General features: G+C 37.2%; 1 protein-coding gene across 5 annotated transcripts in view; it reads left to right on the forward strand.

The window, feature by feature from the left end:
- LOC126272262 (hydroxylysine kinase) overlaps positions 1-15913 on the forward strand; it is a 215773-nt gene that overhangs the window by 164365 nt on the left and 35495 nt on the right. For all 5 annotated transcript variants that reach the window (XM_049974996.1, XM_049974997.1, XM_049974995.1 and 2 more), the window contains exon 5: positions 3629-3747. In XM_049974996.1, the coding sequence (XP_049830953.1) occupies positions 3629-3747 (119 nt within the window). The remainder of the gene's footprint in view (positions 1-3628; positions 3748-15913) is intronic.

Raw genomic sequence — 15913 nt, forward strand, 5'->3', positions numbered from 1 at the left:
TTCTTCAGTGTTTTTACAGTAGACTACAGCAGTTGAGTCATCTGTGTAAAGTACTGTATCTGTATTTACTTTGCTAGGCATGTCATTTATGTAATATAAGAACAGAAGTGGTCCTCATATCGAGCACTGGGGCACACGTGCTTGTATTTCTTTCCAGCTAGAGCAACTTTTCTCTCCCTTTTGATGTATCACCACCATTTGGTGACTATTTTTGAGATAAAATGAAAACCATCTTATAGATTTTCCTTGGAAGCCATAGGTACCCAATTTTTAAAGCAGTAGGTTATGGTTTACTGTGGCACATGCCTTTGAGAGGTCACATAAAATACCAGATACACTTTGTTTGTTGTTGAGACATTTACTTACTTTACAGATTAGTTTATTTACAGCTTGTAAAGTGTTTCCCTTCCTAAAACTGTATTGTTTATTGAGAATAACATTACCTTCTTTATTGTACTTTTCTAACTGATTACGTACTATTCATTCAACTATTTTAAAGAAAACTGGGAGTATAGACACTGGACAGAAATTTACTAAATCATCTTGTTTTCCCTTTTTGTAGATTGGACAAAGTTCAGCATATATCAGTCTGTCTGGAAAGCAGCCCTCATCAAATGATTGGTTTATTATTTTACAGAGTTAAGGTGCAATGCTGTCACTTCTTGCCTAATGATATTTAGTTGGGAAACACTGTAACATCCTCCATACAGCCTGGATCATTTACTGTGTGATTTTCAGATCTTGGATGACCTGAAGAGAAACATGTGTGGACATCAGATTCAATGGGATGAGGAAGTGGAAGACAGGGTGTGGTTGTGGACCAGGCAGTCGCCGATGGCATTCTATGAAATGGAAGTTGATCATCTCATCTTCCAGTGAGATAAAATGTGTTATGGGTTTGATAATTACTTTTGAATCAAACTATTCCATGGTCCCACTGTCTTGGGTATTTAGTTTTCATGTGACTGTCTCTTATATATCAAAAAGCTTAGCAAAGTCTTTATTGGCAAATAAACACTCCTTACAGCTGATCCAAAAACATACATCCTATGACATATCCTCTTGTAACAACAGTAAAACTAAACCAGCCACTGATCAGCACTTCTCTGATCACCCAGTATCAACCTGACCTCGAAAAGCTCAACTGTATCCTTCAACAGAGTTTTCACTGCCTCTTAGTGTGCCTAGAGATGAGGGATACCTTATCCAAAATTCTACCCACCTCACCCACTGTAGCATACTGCTGCCCACCCAAACAACTGTGTATCCATGTGTATCCTTACTCCAATCCTTCATCCAAACCTGCACCTCTTGGGTCATTTCCTTGGGGTTCACCCAGGTGCAAGACCTAATCCACACACACACCCATCCATCACCTTCTACTGCAATCCAAGCACAGGCATTTCCTACCTAAAAAAAGGCAGCACCACATTTGAAAGTAGCCATGTTGTATCAGTTATGCTGCATTTACTGCACAGCATTCTATGTGGGCATGACAGTAACCTTCTGTCTACTCACATGAAAAGCCACAATCAAACTGAAGCGAATCGCATACTTGACTATCGAGTTGCCAAACATGCTGCCCACCACCAACACAAATGACTTCAGCAGTTCCTTCATACAGGCCATTTAAATACTAAGTTCCAGCACAAGTTTCTCTGAACTACACACGTGAGAATTGTCTCTCAAGCATACCCTGCACTCTAGCAAGCCTCCTGGCGTAAATTTCCACTCACCTGTTTCCTACTGCCACACCTTACCTTTCCCTTTCTCTCTTCTGTTCACATCTATACTTCCCCATCCAGATTGTGTACTGACATCTACAACAACCCTTCCTACTACTCCCCCATGTGGGCAATCCTCTCTCTTTCTCTCACCCATTCCTGCCTCCCACTCCATCTCCACCTTTCTCTCCTTGCCTTCCTTCCCTCTCCCTTCTCCCTCTGTCACTTATATGTTTTATCTTTTGTGTTCCTTTTGTCAAACCACTGGATCATATACCAAAAAAACTATGCTCCACTGAGCCACTACATCCTCCTTGCCTCATGCATTGTTCTCTATCCCCTCCCCACATTAACCTGCACAGACAACTGTTCTAAAAATTGATGATAAACAGGAAGTCTTGCTGCAGCTGCAGGATTGCATGTTTGGGTGTCTGTGCATGAATGTGTGAACCTTACTAGAAAAAGAGCAAGAACTCAAAAGCTGATGGAAATATTGTTTTCTGTTACATATTTCTGTGCATCATGCACTTCTCTACTACAGTTGAATGTTTCTTTTTCCTTCATTTTGTGTTATCTATTATGTTTACTACATAATTTGGAGAAGAGGGACCAAGGGGGTATGTTAAAATTTTCTTTTCCACTGCTGGAGGTTCTCAGTTTCTTACTGTATGTCAGAGTGGAGTTTGTTGAAGACTTCCACAGTAGAACATATACCCGAAGCCTGAACCCCAGACAAAGAGGCAAGGTCTTCAAGGGAATTGGTTTTCTTGGTATCTTGAGTGAGTGTTCCTTTCCTTTTGTTTTGAATGTGCACTGAGATTTTGTCGATGTTCCACAGTATCAGACAGCATTGACAGTTTCACCTCTGGGAGGGAGCTCAACAAGCAGAAAATGATGCAAAAAGGGTGTTCAGCAGTGGTTGTCTTTACTGGCAGCATATTTCTATGAAGAGTTCATACAAAAGTTGGTTTCCCACTATAACAAATAACTGGACAGTGGTGGCGTACTATGCAGGGAAATGGTTTGAGAAATACTCTTTCTCGTATAAATAAATTTTGTTCTGAAAAAAATGTTTTCATGAGTTTTTTTCCAAAACACTAATTCCTCTCAGACATGCCTTATTTTTTGGATGAAAAAATGTACAGTGGCATTGTATGGACAATGCATGCACTAGTTATTGATGTATACAATATGAATAACAATGAAAATAAACAGTGTATGTACTTGCAGTTGCACAATCCATTCTAAGTCTAGTAGAAATGAGCAACTAGAAATGTAACAGACAAAGGAGAACAAAATGAGAAAGACTAGAACACTTTGGTGACTTTGGATGTGGCATGTGCCTACTGACCACTTTTAACATTTCGGTCTTGCCTTGAAGGTAGTATTTCCACCTTGTTCACTATTTTCCTCTTCTTTTATTGTTTTCAGGCATTTTCAATAGTAATATAAAAGCAAAATTCTTCTCTGAGATTCTGGTTATGTGACCAGCCCAATGTAGCCCCTCTTCATTAATACTTCCATGATATTGCATTCATTGTAGAGCAATTATAATTGGTAAAAGAGAACACAATAATGTCAAACATTATCACATACTTTGGTTACTTTGTACTTGAATCTGTATTTTACTTTCCTAAATAATTGTGTTTTAATATCTGTATTTCTTCCCAATTTATTCCATTTTAATTCCACAAAATAATGGTTTCATCAATTCTTAGATATATGCAGGAAGTTACAGAGGGAGGAAAGCAGATATCAGGAAGGGGGATGAAAGAAAAATACATTCATTTAAATTGTTCATATAACTCCATCTTTAACTATCAACATTTCATATTTGTTCTAAACTGTACATCTCTAATTCAAATGTATACTGACAATTAGCATATGTCATGTTTAATTTTCAGAACATGCTGTGAAATTGTTGAAGTATCAGCCAGGTTCCCTCTTTCACGAGATACCAGTGACAAATCAACTGCTACAACAAGCAGGCAATTACATAGCTCGGCTAGATCTTGCGATGCAGGTATGTGAAAACTACCTGCCCTTTAGTTAATCATGCCTCAAGAAAAATTAATAAATTACACAGAGTGATTCACCTCAAATATTTCTGGAACCATTTAAAATATTGTAATTCTGCTTTCACCCAGTTGAATTGTGAGGAAGTCTTCACTAAATGACATATATAGTCTCTTCTCATAACTGTATTAATTATAGAGAAATCAACTTTGCTTTTTCCAGTGGAACTATATTAATTTCCACTGCTACTACTGTAGTTTGAAAAGAGATTAATTCAACAACATTTCAGTCTTCAACATCCAATTACTAGTTTCAGAGTAATTACAATTCAGAACTTAGGATTTATCTGTTTCCGACATGAAACCAATTGTTTTCTTGTGTAAAAGTGTGTGATTTCATAGCCACATAAGACACAAACAGTATGTCGTACCACTGTGATACCAGGGGAACAGAGAAACTATACCTTCGATTCTGTCTATGTTATTCATGTCCACCAATTGTTGGTCAGTTTGAAAAAAATAAATGTCTTATGAAAACTAATAGAAACTGTGTATACTACTACTTAAAGGATAATACAGAACTTATGCAAAGAGAACAGATGAATTGTACAAACTCTACAAGAATGAAGATTCAATGAATCTGGAAAAAATTCTACATCTACATATGTCCTCTCCAAACCACTGAGAAGTGCTTGACCAAGTGTATGTTCTGTTTCATTCACATACAGAGTGTGGGAAGAATGCTTGTCTAGGTTCCTTTGTGTGCTCTCCAATTAGTCTGACCTTGTCTTTGTGATCCCTATGGGAGGGCCACATGCACTCAGCACTTTCTACATTCATCACTTAACGTTGGTTGTAGAAACATTGCAAGCAGGTTTCCCCAGGATATTTTGCATCTATCTTCAAGTGTTGCACTGTCCTATGAGTCAAACAATGTGACCATTCATGCTGCCCTTCTTTGTACCTGTTCTACATACCCTGTCAGTTCTATACCTAAGGGTCCCACATGCTTTAGCAGTATTCTACAACAGTTTGCATGAGTGTTTTGTATGCAGCCTCCTTTGTAGACTACATTTCCCTACTCTTATACCAACAAACCAGTCAACCACCTGCTTTACCTATGACTGAGACTATATGAGCATTCCATTTCATATTCCTACAAATTGTTGCAATTGGGTATATGTATGAGTCATAGGATACTACATATTTTTGTTTTGTGAAGTGCACTATTTTATTGTTAAAACAAATTTCGGGCTTGCAACCAGTCATTGTTCAATACCTCGCATGATATTTCAACTGGGCACCTGCCAGTCATCTTCAGGTGAGGTGTCGCAGACTGGCAAAAATGTCCTCTGTTCTGCAGTATACAGTGCGCTGTAACTATTCTACGCATGCATCGAAAACTTGACAGATGGACCACACTGCCTACCGCCTGCACCCTCCATTGTGGAATAGCAGAACTCAGTCATCCTCTGTATTGCTGTTTGCCGCGGCTATTGCTGCACTCTGTCATCTTCGATTTGAGCTAAAAGATTAAAGAACTTAAAAGCTTTGATCTTTTACCACGCAGCTTCTCAAAAATTCGGATATGTGAGGCCATCTCCTCCCTGTAAAGGCATCTGATGTGAATTTTAAAATTTTCCCAGCAAATTGACTATTCAAAAAAAAATTTTCGGCTTGCAGCCGGTCATTGTTCAATACCTTGTGTGATATTTCGACTGGGCGCCTACCAGTCATCTTCAGGTGAGCCGTTGCAGATTGGCGAAAATGTCCTCTGTTCTGCAGCATATAGGGCACTGTAACTATTCTGCACATGCGTCATAAACTTCATAGATGGACTACACTGCCCACTGGCAGTGCCCTCCCTGGTGGAATAGTAGAACTCAGTTGCCCTCTGTGTAGCAGTGGCCGTCGGCGCATTCTGTCGTCATTCAAGTTTTAAGTTCTTTAACCTTTTTGCTCAAATCAAAGATGACAGGGTGTGCCAATGGCCACGCCAAACAGCAACACAGAGGATGACTGAGTTCTGCTATTCCACCAGGGAGGGCACTGCCGGCAGGCTGTATGAGCGAGGCGAAGCGGCTGAGCGGCGAACTGGGCAACTTCGCCAGGCTTCTGTACTTCATAAATGAACTACTTCATTTGAACACTTCAAGGAAAAAAGTGAAATGAATGAAGTAGTTCACAGGACTGAATGAGTTCGAGCCATCTCTACTCTGGAATAAGTCAGCCCGAGATTGTTGCAATTTTGATTGCAAAGAACTTCCATTCGTGCTGTGAGGCATTATATCAACAGATTAATAAATGGGATTGCTCAAGATGCATGGAATTCTGTCGCATGGTTCTAATGGGAAATCAGGACGATATTGGTAAATTTTTTTTATTTAAATAATTCTGTTTGCTGATGAAGTTACAACTGCAAATTATGGAAAGTTGAAGAAACATGCACTTCAAGCCATAGATAATTGATTATCTTCTGTGACGAAGTGTCAGCATTGTAATTGAAATAAATGAACATGTTATTAAAGGACAGAGCTAGATATTGTGTACACATTTTGTCGCTTGTGATAATTTAAACCATTTGGTCGTTCCAATTCATTAGGTGCGTAGTTTCATTCTTAGTGAGTTTGAGATATTTTGGAAGATCTGATTTTTATTCTTGACAATTTTTAATTTTTGTTTTTGTTTGTAGGTATGGATTTATCTATTCATATGAACATGGACAATTTAAAGGAGGTTTTAGACATAGATATGTTGCCTACGATTCTTTTCTTGCAATTACGTCGGCTTATGTGGTGCTACAGAAGAATACTGAAGATAAGGTGGATATATCACGTAACTAATGAGGAGGTATTGAATAGGATTGGGGAGAAGAGAAGTTTGTGGCACAACTTGACTAGAAGAAGGGATCGGTTGGTAGGACATGTTTTGAGGCATCAAGGGATCACAAATTTAGCATTGGAGGGCAGCGTGGAGGGTAAAAATCGTAGAGGGAGACCGAGAGATCAGTACACTAAGCAGATTCAGAAGGATGTAGGTTGCAGTAGGTACTGGGAGATGAAGCAGCTTGCACAGGATAGAGTAGCATGGAGAGCTGCATCAAACCAGTCTCAGGACTGAAGACAACAACAACAACATGGCTGATTATGTTCATTGTGAGTACGCCGAACTAATGCAGCTAATTAGTGTTTCATCGCATTGTACTCATGATGAGGGGCACCAAAGATCAATTCTAGCATTCAATTCAAAGAGGAACATGATTTGAGAAATAGAAGATGGCCTTGAGAGATATCACAAAGACGACATACTGTTGGTGTTTGAGGTATCCCATGTAGTTATGTGTTGATGAATGTTGCATGAGTGTGCTTACCTTTCTTGAATGGTATTCTTTTTGTAGGGAAGCTTGTTGGGAATATTAAAGCATAGAGTGTCACTGTTGAAACATGGGGTCAATTCTAATGTCAGATTCCACTCGTCGGCTTTCACCAATGACATGTGACGTTATTTTGTTTGTGATACAGATTGCGGTCAATGAAACTTAAATGATTTCCTCATTACAAATATATATTAAAAATTTGTTGTACATTGTTTTGTTCTCATATCATAATTTGTTTTCAGCAACTTTCTTTGATGAAAGTAGTCGTGATTTTTAAGATCTTGGCTACTCACACAATTACTTTTCATTATAGGTGAGTCAGTTGTGTTTACAGTGAAAATTCTCCTTAAGAAAACTACTGTCCATAAATCAACTACTGTATAAGATTTTTGAAATCATTGGGTGTTATTGCAGAATTTTGCAAGTGCTATGTTTGTGGAAATTATATGGCTTTGACAAAGGTTCCATCATCACGAACATCTGTCGAATACATATGGAGGTGCAGAATAACACATTCATGAACAATGTCAGTACCATGTTTGAAAACTGTTTTTCTCTAAAAGTTACTCAAATTAAACAGAAGTCTATAATAAAACCATGGATCACACAAGGAATAAAGATTTCCTGTAAGACAAAAAGGAAAATGTATCTGTCGACCAAGAATAGCTCCAATGCTGATGATTTAGCTAAATACAAGGAATACTGTAAAATATTAAAAAACAGTAATTCAGACATCCAAACAAATACACTACGAGAAGAAGATAGCAAATGTCAGGGAACAAAATAAAAACAATATGGGATATAGTGAAAGAGGAGACTGGTAGAACCAGAAAGGAACAGGAGCAAATAGCACTAAGGGTAGATGAAACATTAGTTACCGATGGGCATAGTGTGACAAATCTATTTAACAAGTATTTTATATCTGTTACTGATAGAATGGGATTGTCAGGATCAGTAAATAATGCCCTTTAATATCTGAAACTAGCCTTTACAAATAGCTTCAGGTACATGAATATGTCACTCACTTCACCAAAAGAAATAACTTCCATAATAAAACCTTTAAAAACAAAGCAGTCTAGTGGTTACGATGAAATATCAACAAAGTTAATTAAGGCATGTTCTTGTGAGTTTAGTACAATTCTAAGTTACTTGTGTAACCAGTCAATGATAACTGGGACATTTCCTGACTGGCTGAAATATGCAGATGTTAAGCCTCTATTCAAGAAAGGGGATAAAGAGATGCCATCAAACTACAGACTGATTTCACTTTTGCCAGCATTCTCAAAAATTTTAGAAAAAGTAATCTACAGGCACCTTCTCAACCATCTGACGACAAATAACATATTATCAAGAACACAGTTTGGATTTCTGAAGGGTTCTGATATTGAAAAGGCTATTTACACCTACAGTGAAAATGTACTTAATTATTAAATAACAAGTTACAAACAGCAGGTATTTTCTGTGATTTGTCAAAGGCATTTAATTGTGTAAACCACAACATCCTTTTAAATAAATTAGAATTCTATGGTGTCACGAGCAGTGCTGCAAAATGCTTCAAGTCATACCTCGCTAACAGGAAACAAAGGGTGTCAGTGCAAGGGACTAGTGAATTAAGTCATCAGTCATCATCAGAATGGGAAGAAATTACATGTGGTGTCCCACAAGGATCTATCTTACGGCCATTGCTTTTTCTTGTGTACATTAATGATCTCTCATCAGTTACACTGCTACAAGCACAGTTTGTTTTGTTTGCAGATGACACAAGTATTGCAATAAATAGCATGTCGAGTGTAGTTGTAGAAAGATCTGCTAATGATATTTTCATGGATATTAATAAATGGTTTAAAGCCAACTCACTGACATTAAACTTCGAAAAGACTCACTATATACAATTCAGAACCTGTAAGAGGTTTCCACCCAGCATATGTATAAAGTACAAAGAAGAGCAGATAGAAGAGGTTGGCAGTCTGGGATTACAACTTGATAATAAATTCAGTCGGGAGGAGCACACCACAGAACTACAGAAACGCCTTAACAAATCTGTATTTGCAATTCGAGTGTTAGCAGACATAGGTGACATAAAAGTGAAAAAGCTTGCATACTTTCATTCCATAATATCATATGGTATAATATTTTGGGGTAACTCTTCAAGTCAAACACAAGTTTTCAGAGTCCAAAAGCATGTAATACGTATTATTTGTGGAGTAAACTCACGGACGTCTTGTAGAAACCTCTTCAAAGAACTGGGTATACTAACTACTGTCACTCAGTATATGTACACCTTAATGAAATTTGTCCTAAATAATATATCTCTTTTTCCAACAAACAGCTCAGTTCATACATACAATACCAGGAACAAACATGATCTGCACAAGGACTTAAAAGCCCTTACTTTAGTTCAAAAAAGGGTCCATTACTCAGGAACACTCATCTTCAATAATTTGCCAGCAAACATAAAAAATTTAGTTACAAATAGAGATCAGTTTAAAAGGAGCCTGAAAGACTTACTAGTGACCAACTCCTTCTACTCCATTGGCGAATTCTTTAATAAAAACAAATGATGTGTTGTATATATTTATACTATTAGTATTGTTATTTCAGCTTTAAAAAACTAAAAAATAAAAAAAGGTGACATGTTCCACATCCACGAGGATCTCCTCAACACAGATCTATGGAAGGAAAAACTAATCTAATCTAATATCTAATCAGAAAAAGTATATATGGAGGTCTATATGCAGGGGGACCTGATTCGAAAGATCGAGGTTGATTTTAGAAGTGATAGTCATGTTAGCCTACTATTTTTGCTATCAGTATTCTTGTAAATCTGTCATGCATGAAGCAGCAAGCATTTCTTGTAGCTCTGTAGTTTATTGGTTTTCATTTTGTAGAGAGGTCTACAGGGAATTTTTTAAAGTTTAGGTGATCAATTGGGAGGGGGTTACAGTTCAAGTAGGTGAGTCACATTTTGGAAAGAGAAAGCATGTAAAGGAGGCATTAGGTTGTTGTCCTTTGGGTTTTTGGAGTAGTGATTTCTGGAGAGGATTATGCTGATGTTGTATTTAGGGTCGTACCAACCTGTACAAAGGAAGTGTTGACATCTTTAATAGAAGAATATGTGGAAGAAGTTTCCATAGTCATGTCAGATGGGTTTTGTGTAACACAAGGGATTGGGTTAAAGGGTTTATCATAATTTGGTTGTGAATCACAATATTCAGTTTAAGGATTACAAGATGGGTGCATGAACCAATACTATCGAGTGGTATTGAGGGGCTGTAAAATCTGTTGTCGGGGAAAGAGAATGATTTTAGTGTTGCAACGTCATTTTGATGAATACTGTTGGAGGAAGAGTATTCCTAAATGTTATTGTGTATTTTTTTGTACTTATGAAAATATTCAGCAAAATGTACAAGTCTCGTTTTCTTAGTTAGGTGATGATGGATATTTTTTTCTTGTTTTACGTTGCATTTTTTTCTGTTACTGTACTGTGGGTTTGCTACTTTTTTGGTGTCTCTGAGAGGAGGTTTTTCTGTCATTTAATATTTTTTTTGTTACAATGGTGGGGTGAGGGGTGTTGCTGTGTCTTGTGCCGGTGGGGGGGGGGGGGGGGGGGGGGAAGGCGGGGGGGTTGCTATGTGATTGACTTGTGATATCATTTTTTTATTATTATAAAATTTTGCTTCTGGTTGAGGGCGGGTGGTAGGGATGAACTAATTTGGGTGGTGCCTCTTTAGTGCTTGGCAGTTTGTGATTCTTATTAATGTTTTGATTAGTTATTCTGAATTTTGCATATTTCATTATAGTTAGACCTCCTATCATTACTATTTTTGCTATATCCTTATTTTATTCTTTCTGTCAGCATAGATAGATCTTTCATTCCTTTGGAAGTTCATATGTGGTAAGTTTCTTTTTATGTAGCCACTGTTATGTTTTCCTTTCCAATGTTTTTACTACACTTCTCTTAATTTAATGTTCATTCCTGATGTGTCAATTTTAGTGAGTGTTGTTGCTCCAGTTACAAATGAAATGTGATTCGTTTAAACTTTAGATTATGCTGGGTATACATGAATTATCTAACACAAATTCTTTACAGATGAATGGAAAAACTGGTTGAATCCAACCTCAAGGAAGAACAGTTTGGATTCTGTAGAAATGTTGGAACATTGGAGGCAATACTGACCCTACGACTTATCTTAGAATATAGAGAAAGGAAAGGCAAACCTAAGTTTCTAGCATTTGTAGACTTAGAGAAAGCTTTTGACAATATTGACTGGAACACTCTCTTTCAAATTCTGAAGGTGGCAGGGGTCAAATACAGGGAGTGAAAGCCTATTTACAATTTGTACAGAAACCAGATGGCAGTTATAAGAGTCAAGGGGCATGAAAGGGAAGCAGTGGTGGGGAAGGGAGTGAGACAGGGTTGTAGCCTATCCCCAATGTTATTCAGTCTGTATATTGAGCAAGTAGTAAAGGAAAGAATAGAAAAATTTGGAATAGGAATTAAAATCAATGGAGAAGAAACAAAAACTTTGAAGTTTGCCGATGTCATTGTAATTCTGTCAGACAGCAAAGGACCTGGAAGAACAGTTAAATGGAATGGACTATGTCTTGAAAGGAAGATATAAGATGAACATCAACAAAAGCAAAATGAGGATAATTGAATGTAGTCAAATTAAATCTGGTGTTCCTCAAGGAATTAGATTAGGAAATGAGACACTTAGAGTAGTAGATGAGTTTCTCTATTTGGGGAAGAAAATAACTGCTGATATTTTGAAGTAGAGAGTATATAAAATGCAGATTAGCAATGGCAAGGAAAGCATTTCTGAAGAAAAGACGTTTGTTAACATCGAGTATAGATTTAAGTCTCAGGAAGTCTTTCCTGAAAGTATTGTGTGGAGTGTAGCTGTGGATGGAAGTGAAACACGGACGATAAAATAGTTTAGACAAGAAGGGAATAGAAGCTTTAGAAATGTGGTACTACAGAAGAATGCTTAAGATTAGATGGGTATATCATGTAAATAATGAAGTGGTACTGAATAGAATTTGGAGAAGAGAAATTTGTGGCACAACTTGACTAGAATAAGGTATCGGTCCATAGGACATGTTCTGGGGCATGAAGGGATCACAAGTTTAGTTTTGGATGGTAGTGTGGTGGGTAAAAATAATAGAGGCAGACGAAGAGATGAATACACTAAGCAGATTCAGAAGAATGTTGATTACAGTAGGTATTTGGAGATGATGAAACTTGCACAGGATAGAGTAGCATGGAGAGCAGCATCAACCAGTCTCTGGACTGAAGACCACTACAACAATCTGCACTGTTGATTTTTGTTGTAATGGTTTTATTTCTGTCATTTGATTTTAAATTTGCCTTAATTTTCACAGTATTAATTTTCCCCTTCTTTCCATTCGCAAGTGGAGCAATGCAAGCAATATTTTGTTTTGTATACATGAATTATTGTTGCACTGTTGACTTTAGTTGTAATGGGTTTATTTCTGTCATTTGACTTTTAGATTTGCCTTACTCTACTCAGTGCTCGTTCTTTCTCATCTTTCCTTTGTTTTTCATTGCCTTCCAAGCCGCAAACACTTTAACATCCAAGCAACACTGTATCAAAGGTCTGGATCATGGCCAACATACGGCTACAAAATCGCGCTTATTGTTGGGGCAACATCTGATGCCCTAAATTCCTTTCACCAATAGTTATTGTTCACTGTCAATATTTCCTCCCCATTTAAAAAAGATTCTGGATAGAGCAGCCAGAGATGTGATATGATGTGAATTTTGTGTGTATGAATGTGTAGGTGTGGTGTTCATCCTTTCTGAAGAAGGCTTTGGCTGAAAATTTATCGTCATGCCTGCCTTTTGCTTGGCATGTGATTAGCAATCTATCCGTGTCACAGTATAGTTATTTCATCATGAAGTTCATTGTAAATACACCACTACACTTCAAGAGGTACAATGTTATACATAATTACGATACCAGAAGAAAAATTGCATTCATTATGCCAATAGGTTTACAATGCAGCAACCAAAAGTTTTGATCACTTACCCATTCATATAAACTGTCTGGCAAACAGCAAGGTAAAATTTTGAAACTAAATTGAAGAATTTTCTCTTTGATAACTCCTATTTGGAAATTCGTGGTAAGATCTAATGGGACCAAACTGCTGAGGTCACTGGTCCATAAGCTTATGCATAACTTAATCTAATTTAAAATAACTTACGCTAACAACAACAAACACACAACTATGACTGAAGGAAGGACTTGAACCTCTGATGGAGGGAGCCATGCAGGTCGTGACAATTGGAGATAGGCAAACTCATTCATACTTGGGAACTATTTCACTGGTGATCACTCTTTTTTGGGAATCGTTCATTTTTACTCATGCACTGTTCATTTGTGCTTGGTATGTGATTCCTACGATACATTGAAAACTAGTAGCATAGGTGACTGAAGATGGAAGGTGCCAAGAGGGAGCACTTGCCTCCACCCTGGTGTACAGAGATTTTATTCATGATAGAATTCTCACACATTTGTAATTTTCGCGATTCTGCAAAACCTCTCATTTAGTCAACTGTAGTGTTACGTGTCTGATCACAGTGAAATAATATAAGGTGGTGCACAAAAAACTAGCCCCGAGTACAGACTGCTCACCAGTTATGCACGATTTGTTGACTGCTACAAACAGAACAGATAAACATGTAATAATTAGGCAGCGAAGAAATAACAAATAAGCTAGTGCAAACAACAGCTTCAAAACAATAGATGACGATTGGTTGGTGACAATGGGCAGTCTATTACTAGGGGCCAATTTTTCGTGCGCCACCCTGTATCACAGAAATGATGTTGCAGAAGTTATCATATTCTCTTTGCAAAATGTGACATCAGACACTCAATTATGGTGCGCAGGCTTCATTCTATTGTAAGTCGGTCTGCCTTCCATAACAATGAACATGCTCTTTTACCTTGGATCGAAAAAAGATGGAAAATGGCCACTCATGGGTGCCATGTCAACCTCCTTTGCATGTCTAATAACAAAAAAATTTGCCTTTTTAGAAGTATTTCTTCTGCTGTTTATCAAAATAGTGAAGTAAACTGATATGCCATTTTGTTACCTGGAAAGATGTATGCTATTACATACCCTGTAATGTTTATGTAATTTACGTAACTATAAAATACATTTTAATTACCAGTCATGGACACTGACTAGAATATGAAAAGAACCAGAAGTTTAAAGTTCAAAGAAGGTTTGAAACAGATCTAGAATGGATATGTGCAGTGAACAAAATGAATAACAACTTGATCTGAATTAAATATGAGCAATTGGCTTGGAACTGTGACGAATAGCCATGCGAAGAAGGAGTCCGGCCGAGCGAGACCAATGCAAACGAGAACAGGACTGAGGCTAGAACAAGACCTGCTGATGCAATGTTACAGGAATAAGACCAACCGTTTCCTGTTCCCAGGAACTGTAAGTAGAAAGCTACGACCAAGACCGAAACAGACGGGAACGGGACCGAGGCTGGCATGAGACCGGCCAGAGTGCCCATTCCTGGGAACTACAAGTAGAAATCCGTGACTGAAGTGAACTATCAAAGACCATTTCTTAGAATTCATTTCTCACTCGATCCATTTATCTTGATCAACCGTCCCTTTGGACCCGTTAGTTTGCGAATAACCCATCTCTGGTGACAATATGCCTTAGATCGCACAGCTATCCCGTGTGGCAACTCCTTTCCGTAGAATATTATGTATTACTGTAATGTATAAATGGTGATGGGTAGGAATTACTAACATCTGTTAGACTTCAATTAAAGAACATAAAAACTAATAAATGATCAACATGCAGGCATATTTCCAAAAAAAATGAAGTCAATATATAATGACTTTTTCCATACCATTACAATTTATCATGCAAATGATACATGGATCATGAACGTAACTAATTATTGGCATATCATAAAGTAAAAAGTAAATACTCCAGTGTCAGTGACAATATACAAGATTTCATTGTAAAGAAGTGTGAGGAATATATTGTAGAACTACTAACTCATATAACTAAGCAGCCTTTAATAATGGAGTTTTCAGAGACCTCCGAAAGTTGCTGAAGTTACCCTACACCACAAAGAGGGACGTGAAAATGATGTAGATAGTTACAGGCCAGTGGCTCAGCTCAGTGCATTTTCAAAAATATTTGACATATAATATGCAATCTGAGATATAATGAATCATTCAGGCAACATTTAAAGAGACTTGTCATTATGACATTACCATCTGTTTATTTTTAGGCCCATAGTATACATAATTTGTTAAGATGTATCTACTAAACAAAAACAGCTCATTAAATTAAATGAATACATTCATAACTATGAAACAAGACAGCATTCTGACCTATATATGATTCAATCCAGAGCATCTGGTTACCAAAGAAGTGTCCTACATGTTGGAATAATAATTTACCAGATAAAATTAAAAGAACAGAAATGCCAACAACATATATTTTTTTAAAATCTTTTGGAACAAAACTTTTACACAGCAAATGGTTTATTTAAAGCTGGTAATAAATATTGTGTAGTTTCTAAATAAAAGATCATTTATTCCTGATAATTATGTACAGTGCATGTTTCCTTAAAATATATAATGTACTTGTCTGTATTTATTCCTATTTTGCTCCCACCATGTTCCATTGCATTCCACAGTATTATGAAAAGAAGTTACAATCCATCTAACAAGTGAAAGTACAATGTGAAGCCTGTTATCTTCTCATGATATTGCACAGATTTTCAGATACAAAGT

This window comes from Schistocerca gregaria, chromosome 5, assembly GCF_023897955.1.
Source record: "Schistocerca gregaria isolate iqSchGreg1 chromosome 5, iqSchGreg1.2, whole genome shotgun sequence".
In the NCBI taxonomy this organism is placed as follows: Eukaryota; Metazoa; Arthropoda; class Insecta; order Orthoptera; family Acrididae; genus Schistocerca; species Schistocerca gregaria.